The 23,469-nt window shown below is 35.6% G+C and overlaps 1 protein-coding gene across 1 annotated transcript in view; it reads right to left on the reverse strand.

The window, feature by feature from the left end:
* Positions 1–23,469, reverse strand: part of Glg1 (Golgi apparatus protein 1) — a 140,172-nt gene that overhangs the window by 3,251 nt on the left and 113,452 nt on the right. The window contains exons 15-16 of the mRNA XM_089100084.1: positions 14,576–14,816; positions 3,476–3,582 (exon numbers count right to left, since the gene is read on the reverse strand). Of these exons, the coding sequence (XP_088956210.1) occupies positions 3,476–3,582; positions 14,576–14,816 (348 nt within the window). The remainder of the gene's footprint in view (positions 1–3,475; positions 3,583–14,575; positions 14,817–23,469) is intronic.

Raw genomic sequence — 23,469 nt, forward strand, 5'->3', positions numbered from 1 at the left:
AAACACATTCTTGATGTGTTTTTTTTTGTGCCCACCCTGAAAAAAAAAATCCTGGATACGGCTACAACCCAAATAAGTATAATCTAATATTCATCAAAGCAAATGATTAATTACAATTTACTTGAAATAGGGATGATGATGACATACTTATTTTTAAATGACAAAAAAGTTCTTTTCGATTATCCAACCTTTTATTGGGATACTTACGTTGAACTTAGCGCGACATCAGCTTCACCAATTAAGGAAAAGTAAACAAATTCGTTATGTGTGGGACGTGTGGTTTCTAGAACTTTTTTTCCCTTTTTTTTTTAGATAGAGAGACAAAACTTTACTTGAGACACAGGAGTAGATGAATTCACTCTAATTGGCCAAAAACTTAAACCGATATCTTCAATATTATACCTATCAGGATATTCCGCTACATTTAAGCTTTCTACCTCCTCTTTTTTGTAGTCATTTAAGCTTTAAAATGACTACATTTAAGCTTTCAAGTCACCAAAACCATTACCTCCTCTTTTTTGTAGTCTTTTTGTATTACAAGTTAAAAGCACTTGATCAAATTGCTTTATATGTAGTAATTAGTTCGTCTCATCTTTGACTATTTTTCATCATTATGGCTTCTTTTTTTCAATGAAGAGAATAATTTATTGAAAGAAAAACGCAAGAAAATTGCAAGAGTCCCAATAACCTGGGCTTTTGATGCTACTCTAAATAGTACACGAATTTACACAATAGTTTCCAAAATACCGAAAACTAAAACTTAAGTAAAAAAAAAAAAAAAAAAAATTAATAAATGCAAGGTTTCACCGCTCACTTTGCACCAGAGTTGCTAAAATACCAAAATCTGAACTCAAGCTAAGAAAAAAAAAGTTTCACCGCTCACTGAAGGCAAACTTTTCACCCTCATACCCAACAGATGACAGCAACTGAGACCACAACCCTGGAAGAATATGGTGAACAGAGAAATCAGACCTCGAATACACTTTAATAGACCTTCCATACCCACCTACCTTCTTCGTGTCGTACCCATGGGTACCAACAGTTTCCACAAATATGGTAAAAATAACATGACGCAATATTATGCAGATGGCAATACAGTCATATTGATCACTCGGAGTTAAGAGTGTGTTCAGAGGACAGCTTCAGCTCTGAAGAGACCGAGAGATATGCTCATTATTTATAGAAATTCTTAGGGGTATTGATAACACTAACGGCCCTGGCGTCTTTTAGATGTCTAACTACTTTTCACCACAATCACATTTATTGAGGACATTTTCTTGGCTACTTATGAAAATAATTGCTCCTAATTCTTTCTCATACAGATCTGGACAAAATCTGCATCAAAACTAAGGTAATTTACTCTAAGGGAGTCACCGGACACTAAGTCGGAGCTACATGGTGGCTCTTTGAAAATACACATACATTCCTCAAACAAACTCCAAAAAAAACTAAGAAACGTTCATGCAGCCTGAGACAACAATCACTGTTGCCTCTTATTGTGAAACTTGGCAGAAAGCTAACCAAAACAAAAAAGAAGCATGCTGCCTTCTGGAATTATTCTCAACAATGATAGAACTCATCCTCAACGGCTCATTGAGGGGCATCATAAAAGGGGCATTTTAGAGGAACCTGAATAAAGTGCCAACTTTATGGCAAATGACTTCCATCTTTTCCTTGCATTAAGGAAAGTCCCTTGGGGAGGAGGGGGAGAGACACAGCGCTGCCAAACCGATGAGGAATAAAAAGGAACGGGCAAAACTCCCTCCAAATGCCTAGCGGCGGTATTTTATGAACAGGGTATTACAAATATTGTTCACAGTTATGAAAAAGGCCTCAATCGCCAAGGTAATTGAGATTGCAAATTACTTTTGGGCTTAAAGATCATTTTTTTTTTTTTATTCACCCAAATTTCTTTTAAAGTCAATTGGAGGTTAAAAAAAAGAAGCTTTGTAAAAAATGTAATATGGGTATGAAATTATATGTTTATATGTTATATGAAATATGGTTATATAAAATTTTCTGGTTTTATATATTAGATAAGATAATATCTATTCTTTTTTTTTATTACAGGTTTCACGGTGCCATCGCAAGTGATGATATGCCGGTAGTCTTGGTAATTACCTCGCTATTTACTTTGAGGTATTTATTAAACCTTCTCTTGAACGCCTCAAGAGAAGGATTTTCTGGGATTACCTCTGCTGGGAGGCCATTCCATGTGACGACGGATCGTTGGCCGAAACTTGTCTTCAAGTATTCCTGGCTGGGTGCGCCCTCACAAGGTAGTCCTGCCAAGCTGTACTTTGACGAGTTGATCGTAAAGCCTTTATTCTATCTGGAACAAGTTTCGATACCTCCTCAGATGGCGGGCAATGCATGTATTTGTAGAGCACTGACATTGACGCCACGTCAAAACTAATCTGGATTGACTGCAGGGGTTTGGCATCAGAGCTGCTAGAAATTTCTGCGCGAACTGCTCGGTTTTGGACAAATGAAAGAGGAGCAATGCGGCCAAATGGAGCACCAGCATAGAGGGGACTTGGATATTCCATGACTGGTCTGCTACATGAAAAATACACGAAATATGCAGATTATATTTGGTGTATATTCCATTCAGATAAAATACACACGTTTTCAAGTATATGTGATATATGTGAGTATATGTGATAAAATACACACGTTTTCACGTTTTCAAGTATAATACACACGTTTTCACGTTTTCAAGTATACTTAAACACGTACCACATTCTAAAACACCCGCAAGGTTCTATAGGACTGGAATATAGGAAGTTTGTTAATTTCGACACCTGAATTACCGCGGAAAAGAATGTTTTTAGTGTGTGATCATCTGTTAGAGTTTAAGAGTTATACTCTCAAGACTTTTAGATCTCTTTACGTCAAATGTTGACAATCACTTTTTGATAAGAACAGTGATAGTATCATAGGCAGCGCAATTGTGCTGCCTAAGTAAAGAAGGATATTGCCACAATGTATTATTTATTTTTTTATTATTTTTTCCCCTTTAGACCAGAGCACTTCGTATCGAAGAAGTTGCCGTAAAAACTTCGAAAAGGGCCCATTCGATTGTAAATTGGAGTAGCTTGTGCCCTTTTCAATAGTCGAAAGTGATTGGAAGGCAACTAACACTCTTCCACGCCCACCATTTCCCCAAACACATCCAATCAAAATTTTGAGATAGCCATTTTGTTCACCGTAGTTGATTTCCAGATAGAAATTGTGTTTTTTAGGAGGAAACTCCCCCACAACCGTCAGGGCAAGGGTTGTAAGTTATGCACTTGGGGCATATACGATTTTTATAGAAAGCGTTGTCGTAGAAACTTCAAAAAGAACTCATTCGATTGGCAATTCAAAGAGCTAGTGCCCTTTTTAATATAATGCCCTTTTAGATTTCTTTACGTCAAATGTTGACAATCACTTTTTGATAAGAACAGTGATAGTATTTAAACAAAACACTTACTTTTTGTGAAGAGTCGAAAAGCTTAACACGAAGTTCAAGGAGTTCTTTGCAGGGTGGGTCAAGTGAGGAGGGGTTGGAATTCACATGAATCATCAAACAGTTAATGACTAAAAGGAACAAAGTAATTTAGAAAAGCAAGGTCCTTCTTCTGTCAAATTTGACATGAGAAATGACAAGGGCTTTACATTACTTGATGTTTTTGACTCGGTTTCTTTAACTCACTGACTTTTTTTTATTTGTGCGTTTATAACTTAAATCAATTTTATACCTATTTTATGTTAAACCGAATCCGTTTGGCAACCCTTGTATTCACTTATATTCATAGATTCTCGAGAAAAAAAAATTCTTTTTTATTGTCTATTTTGAAAACAAGTCAATTTTTTTATTACATGTAAACTCTCAATTTCATAGTGGCCTGGCTTTAAATTCATTGGTATGTGACGTTTTTTCGTAAGCCAGTCAGCTCATTCTATGAGCCTATATCGGAAAGCGAAGCCAAATAAATTCACCATTTAAACTTGATTGGTTCTCCTGTACTTCAAAATGAAATTTTGAACAAACGAAATATTTTTGAGTGTCAGCATTTTTTAAAAGTAAACTCCCTATGTCTCTATGGTCATTTGTTATTAAAACTAACATAGAGACAGATATGCTTTCATACATCACCTAATTCCGAAAAAGGGCCTAAGAAGTACCAAAACAATTTTAAGTTGCTTCAGTCAATCAACTACCAGAATGTATTGGTAAAAATTGTTCCTAAATGTTTTTCTTTTTGGACTTTTGGCAAGGTCGTTTCAAGAATATATTAATTATATAACATCAAATTATATAATATACTATGTAATTAAATAATATAATAGTAATAATATACGAATATGTAATAAAATATAACACTAATCCAATAATAAAAATACAATAATTGTTTATCTTCTGTTTTTCTAATTTTTTTATTTTTATTTTTGGCAGGGTCATTTAAATAAAATATGTAATTAAATAATATAATAGTAATAACATACTAGTATGTAATAAAAATATAATACTAGCACAATAACAAAAAAATAATAGTTAACTAAATACTATATTAATAATGATACAAAATTTAATGTCAAGAAAGAACAGAAGTGTAGAAGAATCAGTTTTGCTAGATAGTTACTACAACACATTCATAGATGATGAGCTATGCACAAATTATTAGGCATTCATTCATTAGAGAGCTTACGGATAACTTGGAAAGTTTTCGTGCTAGGAGAATGACACTTCCAGGGATTGCTGAGGATTGATTGCAGATAAAATTATGACTTCACGAAGATGTTTTCAAGTTCCAACTTCCACTCTCACTCTACTTGTATGGCTTGAAAGAGTATATGAAAATATGTCAATACAACAACTTCCTGAGTTAGCTAACACCCACTCTTCTGCGCTTTTATTCACAAGGTGACATGAGCACCATTGCGTCGTCGAATACGAACAGCAAAATGAATTGGGACTCCGAATCCATTCATAAACGGTAGAAAAAAAGAAAAGAAACCTTTATCCAGAAAAATATGTTGGTATAAATTTAAAAAATGAAAAACAATTCATCAAAGTGACTAAAATTGAAAAAAAGAAACAAACCATTTGAAAAAAACTTAAGCATAGTTGTCAACTTGTAACACATGCCAAAAATGATTCTTATAAAATTTCTAACTTGATTTACTCTTACGGCTGAAAAAATTACAAACACAAATGTAGGCGTTTATTTAAAGGTTATACAATATTCCTCGAGAAACGTAAAAAAGCAACCCTTGTAAACCCACCTTAACACCGGTAAGCCACTAAAATATAAAAAATAAGAAATAATACACTGCCCTTTTTGCGTTTGTTGTCGGAAATCCTTTCCCAAGTCTTAGAATTTTAATTCTGAGCAATATTTCCCCCCCTAAAATCAATAAGTGTTTCTTAGCAGTAGGCAAAAGCAAAAGTTTTAAACGGAATGGTATTGATGAAGTGTTTGCCAGTGTATTGACCTCAGGTGACTTAGCGTAGCGAAGATTTTGTAGTGGCAGCAACAATGGACACTATCGTTAATATAGTACAGTATATGTAACTGGATTGGAAAACAGCAGAAAGGCCGAGACAGCCCCCGGACAAGAGAAAAAAAAATCAACAACCGTTAACAAGAAGAAACTTTTATAAGGTCGATTTGGGGCATAGGTTCCTGTACATTCGCAGTCTTGTTCTCCCCATAATATAATTAATTTAAAAAAAAACTATTCCCGAGGGAAGTAAAGAGCGAAGTTGAAACTTAAAACAGACGAAAATTATTACTTCACAGCCTATCTAATATAAATCAGTAAAACTAGCACAAATAAACCAACTAATTACGTTTCCCAATGTTTTTAGGATTATAAAAAAACTAGCGCTTTACTGAAAACACAAAAGTCACGTATAAAAAACAGGAATATTGATTTGGGAGTAAAAAGTGAGTATGTAGCCTGAAAACAATAAACAAATCTAGAAAGCTTTTCATAGTCTTACACCAGTTGTGACATCAGTAAGTTTCAGTATAAAATTACAATTATCTTAAAAACATAAGCGTAAAATTAAATATTTTTTTTTAATAACCGCGTAGTAATTGAACAGTATAGAGAAATATTAGATTGATTTATCAGGTAGCATTTCGGTCTCGCCAGCTATAATACCAATAGTGAGTAATATACAGTCTTAAATTGTAAGAAATATGCTTAAGTATTACTTGAAATGAAGGGAAAAAAAGACATAATATGAACTCTAGAAATCCGATTATTTCTTTCTATACAACAGTGAATTTCAAGCTATGATACAAATTCTAAAGCTAGTCTATAGTCCTAATACTATCAAGATGGCTTTACTTCAAACTTGTGTACAAACTAATCATGACATGTCCTTTTCAAAAACAAAACGAGAGCCAGTCATTGAACTGAGCCATTGTGCAGAAGTGATACCAAATTAAACGTAAAAGAAAATAAAGCAACAATCCTAAAATGGATTATAGATTTATCTTAAACGGGATTGATAATATTTTTATTCTGTAAAAAGTGTCCTTAATTGGTTTGCTTTTACTGTACCAAAACTCCTATATTATTTCGTGTTTTCAGTAAAGCGCTAGTTTTCTATAATCCTAAAACATAGGGAAACATAATTAGTTGGTTTATTTGTACTAGTTTTATTGATATATATTAGATAGACTGTGAAGTACTAATTTTTGTCCGTTTTAAGTTTCATCTTCGCTCTTTACTTCCCACGGAAAAAACTTTGTTTTTTATATTAATCTTTGTTCATTTTTGATGAAAATGTAATGTAGAAACAACGCTGCCATGATCTTTTTTGTTTATACGGGATAATGTATGTTCGTTATAAGTTTTAATGTCGTACGTTATATTCAGTTGAAAACTTATTTGGAATTTAATTTCTAATTATGATCGACCTAGTGGAGACAAGAAATATCAGAGAAATGTAACGAAAAACCCTGATAGCACCGAAGAACCTTTAGTTTATAACATGAAGTTCATTATCCAGACTTCACAAAACAATACATGTTTTTCAGGAACGTTTGTTTTTTGATTAACAAAAAGCTGCTCTTACTCGGCTGACTTCGCCTGAAAAAACCATAATGAAGACAAGGCTTTATAAATCACTTACTGACTGGCAGAAACTAGAAGGCTAATGTAACAAAAGAGAGCTGTTTAAGGGCCATTTAAAATTTTATATTTATACCTAATCGCTTTTATAAATTTGACTTGATAGCACATTTCTATAAAGTACACTTTCGGTTGTTTCCCCCATTTTTTTAAATGAAGAAAGTGCCTTTTCCAATGAAATGACCAGATAAAGGTGTTTTTGAGCGGTTTCAGACTGTTGTTCGAAATCACCAATACATTTCTTTTCGCAATAAACTTTTAATTTTAAGAGGAACCGAAATAATAGTTATCATTCCTGAATCAGTGTCAAATGGCAATTTTTTCCACTGGGTAGTTATTTTCAAAACGAATTTTTTAACTTTTGGTTACTATGGGCCGTGGTTTGCTCTTTACTAGGTTGCAGCTAATGCTGCAACCAAGATTTGACTTGGTAGCACATGCCCACAAAGCACACTTTCGGTTGTTTCCCCTTTTTTAAATGAAAAAAGTGCCATTTCCAATGAAATGACCAAAGAAGATGTTTCTCAAAACCTAGGCAGGAGCAAAAAACTAAGGGGGCAAGGACGTCCCTTCCCCTCAATTACCACCGTTTGAACTATCACACAGGCTTCATCACAGAGTGAATTTTGAAGGTTCAATTCACTACTGTTGATCATTCAATCTTAATTTTTGTTAGATTTTCAGTTGAAAAGTTTTGAGTTTTAGTTATTTTTTTTCGCAATAATCTTTTACTTTTAAGATGAGTAGGCGATTACTAAGAGGATTTGGAGGGGGAGTATATGTGAGAGATTTTATAAACGTCCATTTAAGGGCTTTGGACCACAGTTATTACAATGGTACCGTTTTATGCTTCTAAACTCTTCCACTTAAAAAGTGGTACCAAAAGTGCCGCTTTTAGTGCTATATGGCACTTTTGGATGGCTAAATTGACAAAAAGCACTTAGATATGAGCAATAGATTTAAAATGAGCCTTCTCGGGATATGCTTTAAAAAAAGGAGTGCATCACATTTGCAAAAATAGTGGATTAACTGAAAAGTAATAAGAAGGGACAAACCATGATTGAAAAAAAAAAAAAAAAAAATCCAAGCTGGAGTCGAGCGCATGATAATCTAATTTGAAGTTCAGCGCAGTACTAACAGAACCACCCCTCGAAAAATGTAATTTAATATATTGGTGTTTGTAGGACTTTAATTAAGTAGTTTATTAAGGGGGCCTGGAGGAGGAATTTGCAGGAGGGGTTCTTACAAACCTCTATTAAGGGTTTTGGACCAAAATTATTACAATGGTACCGTTTTATGCTTCCAAACTCTTCCACTTAAGAAGTGGTACCAAATGTGCCGTTTTTAGTACTATATGGCACTTTTGGATGGTAAAATTGATAAAAAGCACGTAGTTATGAGTAATAGGTTTAAAATGAACCTGCCCGGGAAATGCTTTTAAGAAATGAGTGCATCACATTTGCAAAAATATTGGATTTTCTAAAAAGTAATAATAAGAAGGGACAAACCATGATTGAAATATATATATATATATATATATATATATATATATATATATATATATATATATATATATATATATATATATATATATATATATATATATATATATATATATATATATATATATATATATATATATATATATATATATATATATATATATATATATATATATAGGGACAAACCATGATTGAAAAAAAAAAAAAAAATCCAAGCTGGAGTCGAGCGCATGATAACCTAATTTGAAGTTCAGCGCAGTACTAACAGAACCACCCCTCGAAAAATGTAATTTAATATATTGGTGTTTGTAGGACTTTAATTAAGTAGTTTATTAAGGGGGCCTGGAGGAGGAATTTGCAGGAGGGGTTCTTACAAACCTCTATTAAGGGTTTTGGACCAAAATTATTACAATGGTACCGTTTAATGCTTCCGAACACTTCCACTTAAGAAGTGGCACCAAATGTGCCGTTTTTTGTACTACATGGCAGTTTTGGATGTTAAAATTGATAAAAAGTACGTAGATATGAGAAATAGATTTAAAATGAATATTGTTGGGAAGTACTTTAAAAAAATGAGTATATCATATTTGAAGAAATATGGGATTATATAAAAAGTCATCATAAGAAGAGACAAACCATGATTGAAAAAAAAAAAATCCAAGCTGGAGTCGAGCGCATGATAACCTAATTTGAAGTCCAGCGCTGTACTGACAGAACCACGCCTCTAAAAATGTAATTTAATATATTGGTGTTTGTAGGACTTTAATTAAGTAGTTTATTAAGGGGGCCTGGAGGAGGAATTTGCAGGAGGTGTTCTTACAAACCTCTATTAAGGGTTTTGGACCAAAATTATTACAATGATACCGTTTTATGCCTCCAAGCTTTTCCACTTGAGACATGGCACCAAAAGTGCCGTTTTAAGTGCCATTTGAAACTTGCAGATGGTGGAATTTATAGGAAGAACGTAGATATGAGCAATATCTTTTATATGAGCTATCAAAAATCTATCTAAGATGTTCTGGTAAACCCGCTAGCCCCACCCCTTGAGAAACTGCATAAAAAGAGTCTTTTTCGTGCACTATGGCACTTGCAGACGGTGGAATTTATATAAAGCACGTACTTAAGAGAAATAGCTTTTGAATGAGCTCTTAAGCTTCTTTCTATGATGTTCTAGTAACCCGCTAGGCCTGAAAACAAGAAGAAGGAAAAAAAGACCGTTATAACATTTTTAACTTTTAGTTACTATCACAGTTTATAAAATTATCCAGTAAGTTTGCCGCAAATGATTTCTGGCTCTTCATTCTCGGTGTGAACAAAAAGCTCCTCCCACTTATTTCTGCACTTATTGTCCACTTATTGGTTGAGCCGGCCAAATGGTTTTGTCAGTAGGTGACAACTTGTTCCGTTGGTGTATATTCTTTGTCTACCCATGAAAAGGTCTAATATCGCTTACGTTTATATCTGCAAAAACGTTCTCTGGAGCACTCGCACCTCGGTCCGGGTTTTTATAATGGGTGAGATAGGGAAAGATCATACTGGATAATTATATAAACTGTGGTTACTATGGGCTGTGGTTCGCTCTTTACTAAGTTGCAGCTAATGCTTCAACCGTGACAAAGAGTTCGTTGCAAATTCGCCCCAGAAACTAGTTAACATTAAAATCTGTAAAATCTAATAGATGGTAGAATTTTTAAAAACCTAGTAAATATAAGCAATAGCTTTTAATTGAGTCATTAAACATGTATCTACGATGGTGTGGTAGCCTGCTAATGTTTCAGTAGCTTACAGATGAGCAGACGATTTATGAAACTTAACAAGGGGGCTGGGAGGGGGAGTGTACGGGAGCGGTTCTTGTAAACCTCCAGTTAAGGGTTCTGGAAAATAACTATTACAACAGTACCTGTTTTGTACTTCAGAGCTTTTCCACTTAAGAAGTGGCATCAAAAATGTTGTTTTCAAATGGTAAAATTGATAAATCTCAATAGCCCCAGCTTTTCCACTTGAGACACGGCACCAAAAGTAGCGTTTTAGTTCCGCTTGGAACTTGCTGATGGTGGAATTTATATGAAGGACGTAGATATGAGATATATCTTTTAAATCATGGTTGCAGCAGTAAAGGTAACTGCAACCTAGTAAAGAGCGAACCAAAGCCCATAGTAACCAAAAGTTAAAAAATGCGTTTAAAAAAAAACTGCCTAGTGAAAAAAATAGCTATCTGACATTGACTCAGGCATGGTAACTATTGTTTTTTGGTTCGTCTTAAAAGTAAAAGTTTATTGCGAAAAGAAACTTATGTTGATTTCAAAAAAGCCTCAAACCCCTCAAAATGGCGTCAGATCAAAATGAAAAGGGTACCATTGGAATCAGCATGGTCGAAAACCTTGTACAGGGAAATTACATCCCCCTCCTTGAACCAAAAGATAAAATCCTTTTTTTTTGCATCGGTAGTACTGATCTGTCTCCCGTGATCTGTTTTTTTTTTTTTTTTTTTTCAACAGGCCTAGCGGGCTACCAAACCATCATAGAGATATGCTAAATGGCTAATTCAACACCTATTTCTCACATCTACGTGCTTTTTATAAATAAAAAGCTGCTTCCACCATCTACAAGTACCATATGTTACTAAAACTGTACTATTTTGCTATTTCTCAAGGGGTGGCAATACCAGGCTACCAGAACATCGTAGACATATTTTTTACAACTCTTATGAAATATATTGCTCATATCTTCGTTCTACACCATCGTAGATAGATGTTTAATTGTTCAATTAAAAGCTATTGGTTATATGTACCAAGTTTTTAAAAATCTGCCATCTGTTGGATTCACAGATTTCAATGCTAACAAGTTTCTGGGGAGAATTTGCAATGAACTCTCTCTCATGGTTGAAGCATTAGCTGCAACCTAGTAAAGAGCGAACCAAAGCCCATAGTAACTAAAAGTTAAAAATGTTAAAACGGTCTTTTTTTTTTCTTCTTCTTTTTTCCAGGCCTAGTGGGTTACTAGAACATCATAGAGAGATGCTTAAGAGCTCATTCAAAAGCTATTCCTCATATGTATGTGGTTTACATAAATCCCGCCGTCTGCAAGTGCCATATGGCACGAAAAAAAGCACCTTTTATGCCGTTTCTTGAGGGGTGGGGCTAGCGGGCTACCAGAACATCTTAAGATAGATTTCTGATAGCTCATATAAAAAATAGTGCTCATATCTACGTTCTTCCTATAAATTCCACCATCTGCAAGTTTCAAATGGCGCTTAAAACGGCAGGGCTAGTGGGCTACCAGAACTTTTCAGAGTGATGTTTAATGGCTCATTTGAAAAATTTTGCTCATATCTACATGCTTTTTATCAATTCTATTATTCGTAAGTAAGATATAGCACTGAAAACAACACTTTTGGTGCCACTTCTTAAGTGGAAAACCTTGGAAGCATAAAACGGTATCATTGAAATAATTATAGTCCAAAGCCCTTAACTGGAGGTTTGCAAGAACACCTTCCGCAAATTCTCGAGGTAGGATAGTGCATGAAAAAAGACACTTTCTATGCCGTTTCTCAAGGGGTGGGGATAGCGGGTTTACTAGAACATCTTAGCTAGATTTTTGATAGCTCATATAAAAAATATTGCTCATAACTACGTTCTTCCTATAAATTCTACCATCTTCAAGTTTCAAATGGCACCTAAAACGGCGGGACTAGTGGGCTAACAGAAATTGTTAGAGTGATGTTTAATGGCTCATTTGAAAAATTTTGCTCATATCTACATGCTTTTTATCAATTCTATTATTCGTAAGTAAGATATAGCACTGAAAACAACACTTTTGGTGCCACTTCTTAAATGGAAAATCTTGGAAGCATAAAACAGTATCATTGTAATAATTATGGTTCAAAGCCCTTAACTGGAGGTTTGCAGGAACACCTTCCGCAAATTCTCGAGGTAGGATAGTGCATGAAAAAAGACACTTTCTATGCCGTTTCTCAAGGGGTGGGGATAGCGGGTTTACTAGAACATCTTAGCTAGATTTTTGATAGCTCATATAAAAAATATTGCTCATAACTACGTTCTTCCTATAAATTCTACCATCTTCAAGTTTCAAATGGCACTTAAAACGGCGGGACTAGTGGGCTAACAGAAATTGTTAGAGTGATGTTTAATGGCTCATTTGAAAAATTTTGCTCACATCTACGTGCTTTTTATTAATTCTATTATTCGTAAGTGAGATATAGCACTGAAAACAACACTTTTGGTGCCACTTCTTAAGTGTAAAACCTTGGAAGCATAAAACGGTATCATTGTAATAATTATGGTCCAAAAACCTTAACTGGAGGTTTGCAAGAACAACTCCCACAAATTCCTACTCCAGGACCCCTACATAAGCTATGCAATTAAAGTCCTACTGCCACCAATATATTAAATTACATTATTAGAGGGGTGGTTCTGTTTGTCCAGCGCTGGGATTCAAATTAGATTATCATGCGTTCGATTCTAGCTTGGATTTTTTTTTTCAATCATGGTTTGTCCCTTCTTATGATTACTTTTCAGATAATCTACTATTTTTGCAAATTTGATGCACTCATTTTTCAAAGGATGGCTCATTTTAAACCTATTGCTCATATCTACGGGATTTTTATCAATTTTACCATCCAAAAGTGCCATATAGCACTAAAAACTGCACTTTTGGTACCACTTCTTAAGTGGAAGACTTTGGAAGCATAAAACGGTACTATTGCAATAATTATGGTCGAAAGCCCTAAACTGGAGGTGTATCAAAACTCTAACATACACTCCCCCTATAGACCCTCTTAGTAAATTTCATAAATCGCCTATTCATCTTAAAAGTAAAAGATTATTGCGAAAAGATTAACTAAAACTAAAAACTTTTCAACTGAAAATCTACCAAAAATTAAGCTTGAATGATCAACAGTAGTGAATTGAACCTTCAAACTTCACTCTGCGATGAAACCTGTGTGCTAGTTCTAACGGCGATTATTGAGGGGAAGGGACGTCCTTGCCCCCTTAGTTTTTTGCTCCTGCCTAGGTTTAGAAAAACACCTTTTTTGGTCATATCATTGGAAAAGGCACTTTCTTCATTTACAAAAATAGGGGAAACAACCGAAAGTGTACTTTATGGAAATGTGCTATCAAGTCAAATTTCTAAAAAGCGATTAGGTATAAATATAAGCTTTTAAATGAGCCCTCTAACAGCTCTCTTTTGTTACAGTAACCTTCTAGTTTCTGCTTGTCAGTAGGTGAGCCATAGAACCCTGTCTTCATTATGACTTTTTCAGGCCAAGTCGGCCGAGTAAAAACTGCTTTGTCCTCATCGAAAAAAAAAAACGCTCCTGAAAAACATGTATTGTTTTTTGAAGTATGGATAATGAACTTTATGTTATAGACTGAAAGTTTTTCATAACTGTCAAGGTTGTTTGCACCAATTTCTAGAGGTATCTTATCTCCCCTAGATCGGTGAAGATTAGAAATTATATTAAAAATAAGTTTTCAACTGAAACTAAGGAGTGACATTAAAACTTAAAACAAACATATATTATTCCGTATACATAAAAAAGATCATGGCAGCGTTGTTTCCACATTAAATTTTAAAACGAACAAATTTTACAAACGAACAAATATTCATTTAAAAAAACAAAGTTTTTCCGAGTGAAGTAAAGAGCGAAGTTAAAACTTGAAACGGACAAAAATTATTAGGGACAAATATATATATATATATATTTATATATATATATATATATATATATATATATATATATATATATATATATATATATATATATATATATATATATATATATATATGTGTATATATATACATACAAAAAAGTATATCATTTTCAGTATAAGACTGCTAGGCAAAAATGATCAGTCCTAAGGAACAAATGACAAATAAGAAACAAAAACCTAGAAAAGAAAAAGGAGAAAACATACGTCTTCCTTCTCCAGGCATGACGCTGTTACACTTTGTGAGCAAGTCCTTGGAACATGCTTTGTGCAGAATAGGATCAGCCTGAATGTCGACTTTAGATGCTTCGACGAGTCTTGCCACAAGGACATTACAACTGCCTCGAAGTTGTTTAGCAAGAAATGCTTTCTTCAGGCATTCTTCCACACTTCCGTCCTCTTTATTTCTTCCTTCATCTTCTATTTCTTTCGAACAAAATTGAGACATCTAGAGGAAACATAAATGTATAATTAGCAGAGGGAGGCAACAAAAACAAAGAAAGAATTTGCATGAACAAAGATTTACCTTATAGATTTCACAATATCACAGAAAGTAAAAATCACGTGAACCTCTACGTTTGCTCTTGTACTTTAAGTTACTCCAAACAGCAAATTGTGAAATGAAGTACAGTGGTCTCATTTCAGGTTGTGGGTCTCATCTAAACGCCCTTTGTGAAAAACAAAGAATTTCTTTTCTTTTGTTCTTTCTACCTCTTCGTGTGTTAGTTTTGTTGTATTTCGATGTATATTATTTTTTAAAGAACATTTTTTTCTCTCTTCCTTTTTTTCCGTTGAGAAAGAAAAACAAAGAATCTCTTTTTTTTTGTTTTTCTCTCTCTTCGTGTGTTAGTTTTGGTGTATTTCGATGTATATTATTTTTTCAAAGAAATTTATTTCTCTTCTTTTTTCCGTTGAGAAAGGCTCCCGGACGTGGGGCCGAAATATTCGGAGTGTTTTTTAATTAAGTGTTTAATTTGTTTTTATTTATTCACTGCTTTAATAAAATTAAAACCCGTTTTTCTTGCCTAATTTTTCGTAAATGGAAAAGCAGTGTGGTCTAAGAAATTATTTACCACACTGTTATTGATCTGCTTAAAACCGGTTTCTCTGTGTCCACTCAGAGATGATTAGCTTAGTCTGAATGAGATAAACTACCATGCAGGTATATTTTAATTAAATATTTAATATATAGAGTTGGTTAGATTGGTTAGTTGGTTAGGTCTCTGTAGTAGTTTCCACAATTTTGTTACTAAAGTATTATATTTTCATCATATTTAGGGGTACTATCCCATTAGGTGGGCCTCCGGGTTAATCACTATAGACTAGGCAATGATAAAACCCGTTTTTGACGTCTTAACTGTTATAGAGCAGGCAATGATAGCAAGGTTTTCATTGCGTATACGATATCAAACTGTGTTTTTTGGGGGGTTTAGGAGGGGAGGAAGGTACCTAGGTTAGGTTAGGTTACGTACTTAATATATACAATGCTTTACCCCCCCCCTCTGATGTGCAAATATATAGCCCAATTTGTTTCTAAACTATTATATATTCATCCTATTTTATTTTATTTCATTAGCATTAATCAAACTTGACTTTTTAGAGAGGCCCGCATAATGGGATAGTACCTATTTAGGTATATTTCATTATGGTTAACCTAACTTCACTTCTTGAGTGTGGTCGGTATAATTCGTAAGTACCAAGTATTAAATTTGAAACCACCGCTAAAACAAGGGTTTGATTTGCTATTCCAAGTTGACATGAAAAAGTCACAAATCAAACGCTAAAGAGCAAAATGTCGACATGATGTCGATTATCTGTCGACTTTGTAATGCTAAATTAAACGCAACTCATATCTTTGACATACCGGATATACAGAAAATAGATTCACATTTTAAATTGAGGCGGAAGGAAGGGAGAGCCATTTATATAAAGTTGCTGATAAAGCGACAGCAGTGGCGGATCCAGAGGAGGGACGAGGGGGGGGGGCGCCCCCTAACGTAGTCTAAAGTAGTGCAATTTACTTAATTAACGCAAGTTTGCGTTAATTAAACTTGCTCCTAACGCACGTTTACTGGATCAACCTATTTTGCGCGCCCCCCTAAATAAATCTTAATCCGCCCCTTAGCGACAGTCTAAAATGCTTAGATCTTACATTTTTATGTCTGTTTTATGTCTATGTCTGTTCCTCGGTCTGTACATCTTGACTTTACGACACCAAACTTTAAAAAAAGGAACAAAACCAGGCATATTTCTTAAGGTCTAGCTAATATTTAATTTTTATAAGGAATAATAGACTGATCAGTTTTAGTCAGTTATTTCAGTTAAAGCGAATAAGCTAAGTAAAAAAAAAAAAAAACTCAAACTAAGTATGAAGGCAAACGTTTCGGTAAAATCCTTATTAAAATTTAGTTCGAAAAATAATTTGAGTAAAAATAAGTGTCAAAACCAGATCAAAAGGATTCCTCCTCCCACGGAAAATATATGAGAGGGCCTCTGCTTCAAATTTCATTTTTTTTCAAATACCAAGGACAAAAAAAAACCCTTGACCCAGCTTAGGTTTATTCATACGTGAAAACTGTGATTTTCCAAGATTTTCTTTTGGCTGTTTCAAAATTATAAAGTTTTTCTGAACAGTATCACATTTTTGTCAGTGTTACCACGTTGAGTCGAGAAAATAAAGAAGCTGAACAATTGGTTAGATTTGGCAGCGCTATGGTATGTAAAAATTTAAGTACTAATGATATCTGAAAGACAAATACATCCTCAATGGAAAAGCTACATCTTAAGTAACATCCAATTCAACACGAGAAAATAAAGAAGCTGAACAACTGGTTAGATTTGGCAGCGCTATGGTCCGTTAAAATTCAAATATTAATGATCTGTTGGTTCTCAAAGACAACTACATCCCCAATGGAACAGCTACATCTTAAGCAACATCCAGGGACGTACCCAAGATTCTTTTTTTTTGGGTGGGGCTACAAAAGTTTTTTTTTCGGGGGGTTTAACCAAACAAAAAATAACCAACAAAATTACCAAGAAATTTCGACGTGGAGAAGCTCAAAGACAAGGATGTTAGGAGACAATTCAGCATTAAACCCTCGAACAGATTCGAGGCACTTGCTGATATACCACAAGACATGGGAAAAGCTTGGACGACTATGCAACAGAACTACGCAGAAACTGCTGAAGAAGTTCTTGGCTTAAAGGAACAGTCAATAAAGGAACAGTGGATATCCCAGAAGACATGGGACTTGATCGAAGACCACAAGAAAATAAAACAGAGTACGCTCAGTGATGATCCCTCTGCTCATGTCATGAAAGACATAGCGTATAAAGAAGTGGAGAGAGAAGTGAAGAAAAGCGCTAGATCAGACAAGCGACAGCACCTCAATGAGAAAGCAAGAACGGCAGAAGAAGCAGCCCGACGTGGCGACACGAGAGCTGTGTACCGCCTAACTAAAGAAATCGTTGGGAAGACCAACGTGCAAGATGGACCAGTAAAAGAGGAAAACGGAAGACTACTAACCGATCCAGATGACCGGAAAAATAGATGGGCGGATTAGTTCGAAAGCCTTCTAAACCGCCCGTCCCCTTCTGTTCCACCAAATGTTCCGGATAGCCCACTTCTCGATTTCTTCATTACTAAAGACGAGCGAACGGCAAGTGAGATCCTTTCAGCCTCGAATAAGCTGAAGAATGGAAAATCACCGAGTAGTGACCGTATATCTGGAGAGATGTTCAAGTTATCGATCCGCAGGTCCCTTTCGGTGTGGCTAGGCTTCTTTTCCCTCCTCTGGCAAAAAGAAAAAGTCTACAAAGACTGGAGAGCAGGAACAATTATTAAATTGTTCAAAAAAGGAGAGGCGACAGTCTGTGGCAATTACAGAGGTTTCAACCTCCTCTCGATACCCGGAAAACTCTTCTGCATAATCATCCTGACAAGACTTCAAGCTGCCTTGGACCTAATTCAAGCGAAGAGCAACATGATTTCCGACCAAAAAGATCTTGCGCCGATCTGATATTCACACTGCGCACCATGCTTGAAGCATCAAACGAGTGGAGATAACGTCTATACCTATTGTTCGTCAAATTTGAAAAAGCGTTCGACTCAATAGACCGCCCAATACTATGGAGGATCCTGATCTTCTACGGTATTACTGAAATGCTGGTTCGCCTTATCATAGCAATGTACGAAGACCCGGAATGCTGCGTGAGAACCTCCGAAGGAAATACAATATATTTCAAAGTGATGACAGGTGTCAAACAAGGATGCATATTGTCTCTATTCCTCTTCATTCTCATAGTGGACTACATATTCAGACAAATTGATGGATACGGGATCAAAATTGCCGGCAGACTATTCCAAGATCTCGACTTTTCAGACGATGTTGGATTGATGGAGAAAGACAAAAGCAAACTTACAGACTTTTTACGCAAATTAGCCGAAAGAGCCGAGCAGTTTGGGTTACATATTAATGCCCCCAAAACTAAAGCGATGTCAACCACTAACTCACCGATGAATATCCAGTTGGGACTGAAAGCATAGAGCAAGTCACCGATTTCTGATATCTTGGTAGCACCGTCTCGTTTAGTGGCGATTCCGAAAAAGAGCTGAGAACACGAATCGCCCTGGCAAGCTCGGCTTTTCAACGACTCCGACCAGTCTGGAGATCAGCGAAGTACTCACTCCAGCTAAAACTTCACCTTTTCAGAAGAAACGTCCTTTCGATCTTGATGTTCGTTATGGAATTTTTAAAACTCACAGCTTAGCAGGAAAAAAGAATTATTGCATATGAAAACAGCTGCCTTTGACGTATCTTAAATATTAACAGGAAGGTTTCGATAACAAACTTGGAAATTCGCCACTGTACAAACCAGCCTGATGTCGCTGATGAAGCCAGGCAACGAAGACGGCGCTATCTTGTTCATGTTATCCGTATGACAGGATCGAGACTACCGAATATGCTTCTCCAGTGGCAACCAGACGACACGTGTCGACGAGGAAGGCCCAAAAACATGCTTCGCAGGACATATGAGTGGGACAGAAAAGCCCTTCATACATCCTTAATCCCAGAGTGAGAGGACATCTAACCCGCAGCTCATTAGCGGGATGATTGGAGGCTGTTAACGGACGTCCTGTGTGCCTCTGGAGGGGCAGGAGGAGCTAAGTTCTAAGGTAAGGTAAGGTTTAACAAAAAAAACTTTAAAAACACGTCATAAATTGGTTTATATTCAATTTAGTTACGTTTTTACGAGTTAAACAAACATTTCGGGGAGGGGGTGGGGGTGGGGGTGGGGGTTAAGACCCCCCAACCCCCTAGATACGGCCTTGGTAACATCCCAACTGTGTAACTTTCCTCTTTGCCAATTCAAACAATCAGATTTCATGTTTCCTGGCCTTGGCACTTGAAAGAAAAACTACAGAAGATTTAAAATTACTTACGTATGAAAAAATGCCATGTAATCAAGGCCGTACCTAGGGAGGGGGATTAGGGGGTTTAACCTACCCCCCGTAATTCTGTATAATTTTTAGAAACGTAGCAGAACGTATATAAACAAATTTTTTATGCGTTAATTTTTTTGTAAACACCCGACAATACACCCCCCCCCGAACGAAAATTCTAGCTACGGCCTTGTATGTAACATACATGTTCACGACTAGAATCAGAGCCTGTAGTATGATATGCATAAAAGACCCTTAGCCCAACAAAAAATTGAGGGATAAGTTCCCTTATCTCCTCCCCCCAAAAATAAAAAGTTTTCGAAATTTCAACTCAATCCTCCAGCCGCGAGACAAAACAGGGTAGACTTACCATTCCCTAAAAAATTGTCACCGTTTTAATGAAACCTATCGTCAATATTTTATAATGGGAAATACTTGCTTGGCTTTTGGTATCCGTTCTACAAAGCCACGCAAATGTTTTCAGAGCCGAAGATTGGTGATTGGCCAGGAGTTAGGAACTAATAATGTATGGAAATTTTTAAAATGACAAGTAAATCACAACTAAAAACGATTATGAAAACGAGCACTGAAGACAATGACCAGGGACAGAAAGAAAAGAAACCTCAAGAAAAACAATAACAAAACAAATATAGAAAAAAATAAAACGAGAGAATAACAGAAGTAGTTAAACCTAAAACTCTGACAATATCCTAAAGTAAAATAATGTATATCCTGCTTTAAAACACACGAAGAGCAAATAATACAGAATGTGATGAAAACTGCGCAGTATGTAATAGAATAATCTAATCCGTATTAAAAACTATGAATTTCTGTCGAGGGTGTATCCAAGATTTTGGTTCGGGGGAGGGGGTATTTTTCGGGGAAGAGGGCTTACAAAAAAAACTAAAAAAACAAGCAAAAAATGTGTTTATATGTAGTTTTTTTTTAGGTTGACGAAATTTCGGAAGGGTGGGGGGGGGGGGTGAAAAACTTAAACCTACCCCTGGATAGGGCTTGATTTATGTATATATATATAGCGGAAATATATACAACCAAAAAACTAAATACATAAGTGATGGTATAATATTTAAAATTCAAGTGTAAGTAAAATACGTAATTATCGAGAGAAAAAAAATGTTAATCCCCATACGTTAAATACAAATCTGTTTGCTTCCACATAGGTAAAAAGATCCACATACGTACTTATAATTATCCATCGATAGGGATAAGTTAGAGACAGGCACACATTTAGGAGGGATCTTAGAGTCACTGAACCCTGAAATTTAAGTATTTTTACGATGTCTCCAAAAAAGCAGCTGCGCAGAACTTTTTTCGGCGGGGGGTCCAATAATGAAAATAAAATTTTCGTTCATAACTTGAATAAGCATCGCTCGGAAAGTAGGAAAAGCTTAGGATTTCGGAAGGGTTCGGGTCTCGCGCCACCTCTCTGAGTAGGTGCCTGTCCAAATTCCTCTTTCTTTTTCATCATTTCAGCATTTTTCAAATGACCTCCCCCTGAACTTTGGGATTTCTGCTTACACATATGACTAAGACGGTGTTCGGATTCCCCGGGAGTTCAGAGACCGAGCGGCACCACCCTTATTTGAACCCGTACAGCCCTTTAAGCTAAGCTTTCCCTTCGAATGGACACACAGTGGAACCAATTGTGGATGGGGGAGACAGGGAGAGCCCTAATTTTTTGCCCCTTCAGATTTTCGAATTTCGCTTTTTTATTTCCATTAAAAAAAATTGTAAAACATCAAACACCCCTAGATTTTGGCAAAACATTTACCCGTCCCTCCTCTCCTACATTATCATGAATTAACGCCATTGTTTTCCCTGATAGACAAACCCTTTCCCTTTTCTCCAAGGGTTTTAATACTCTAAATCAATTTTTTCTCTCTCACCATTACTCATCAATCTAACACAGTCATTTATTAGTTAGCAAAATAGTTGGCCAAAGAATTGACTAAACATAAGTTGGATTCGTCCCTTTTTTATGTGAGTACAGTTGTTTTAACCAAAAGATGAAAACAAAATGATTTGCAAAATTTTAAATGAGTATCTCTGATTTTTAATATGTATACCCAAGTAGGTAGTAAAGTTAATTGAATAATAATTATGGATTAATTTTCATTTGAAAAATTCATGATGTGATATCCCCTTGTTTGATAAAAACAAAGAGAAAGAAAAATAATTGCTATTGACAATCCAAAAACCTTTAATTGTTAATTCGACAAAAGACCAAGGCGTTAATTATTCTGGCTTTTTCTATGGGTGTTTTCTTAGCAGCGAATCATATTCTTCGAATCGTTCTTAGCAAATCCTAACCTTCTTTTCCGGCAAATGTATCAGTTAGTACCTCAATCAAATATTTGTGATATTGCATGTAAATAATAAAGCGTAGAACGCGCAGCGGGGGGGGGGGGGGTAATTCCTGCATAAATAATCCTCTATGATAATTTAGGGTGAAATCAGAGTATAGTAGCTTTTCGCTAACACGAAAATCATTCAGCTACATCACTGAAACTGAGCTAGTAGGCTGTGTGAGAGAAGTTTACAAGATTCGGGCCGGATTCTAGGGATGGTATGGTTGTAGCACAGTTCATATAATTATCCAGTAAGCTTATCGCAGATCATTTCTGGTCTTCGTTCTCGGTGCGAACAAAAAGCTCCTCCCACTTCTTCGTGCAGTTATTAATAGCGGGTTTCCACTTGTTTCCGATTGTTTCTTGTCTGACTTGTCTACCCGTGAAAAGATCTGACGCCGCTTATGTTTCTACGTTCTCTGGAGCACTCGCACCCCGGTCCGGGTTTTTCTAATGGGTGAGATAGGGAATGATCATACTGGACAGGGTTACCGCCGTCAGTAGAATTTTACTAGATATAGTAAAAAAAAAATCTAGTAAATTTAGAATTTTCAAATATCTTCTAAAACTACTAAAAGGTCATGGTTCATGTAGAAGGGACCTTTTTTTTTATTTTCCATGAATTCGGGGAAAAAACTGTCAAAGACATGACAATTTACAATTTTCGCTTGTCTGTTTTACAATTTACAATTTTGCTTGTCTGTATCAGAGACAGACAAGCAGTCACCTATTTTCATAAACAGAAAATTCACTTCCGGCGTCTAAAGGTCGACAAAATCATCTTTCTGTATATCAAATCTTACCAACTAAAAATGAAGCTATAATGACACTTGGATTTGTGATGATTGGGAATCTTATTGGAATCAAAACAAAAGCCAACCACCCAAGGTGATTAGGTGAATCTCCTCAGTTTGAAAATTTTTATTGAGGAAAAAGGAGCAAAAAAAAAAAATTGGAGAAAGTTATTATATAGCCCATGCCCCTTGACTCTTCGGATGGAGACTCCTCTTGTCCCCCAATAAAAATGCTGGAGCTACGCCCCTGCAGGGAACATAGCCTTAAAAACATTCTCAAAGATCCACTGACTATTAGAACACAAGCAAACGTCAGAACTCTGGACATTTCTTCCTACGGACGAATAATTCAAAATGCAAAATTGCGACGGATTTTCTTTTTGATTTCTTCCACATTTTGTTTTATAGGCTTGATTTAACTGGCATCCCGGCGGCTAATTTCTGCGATTTAAGTATTTTAAGTCCAACATTTTTTTGGTAGGAACAGAATTAATA

The sequence above is a fragment of the Artemia sp. Qi Xiang Cuo genome, chromosome 14, assembly GCF_049724085.1.
Source record: "Artemia sp. Qi Xiang Cuo chromosome 14, ASM4972408v1, whole genome shotgun sequence".
NCBI lineage: Eukaryota > Metazoa > Arthropoda > Branchiopoda > Anostraca > Artemiidae > Artemia > Artemia sp. Qi Xiang Cuo.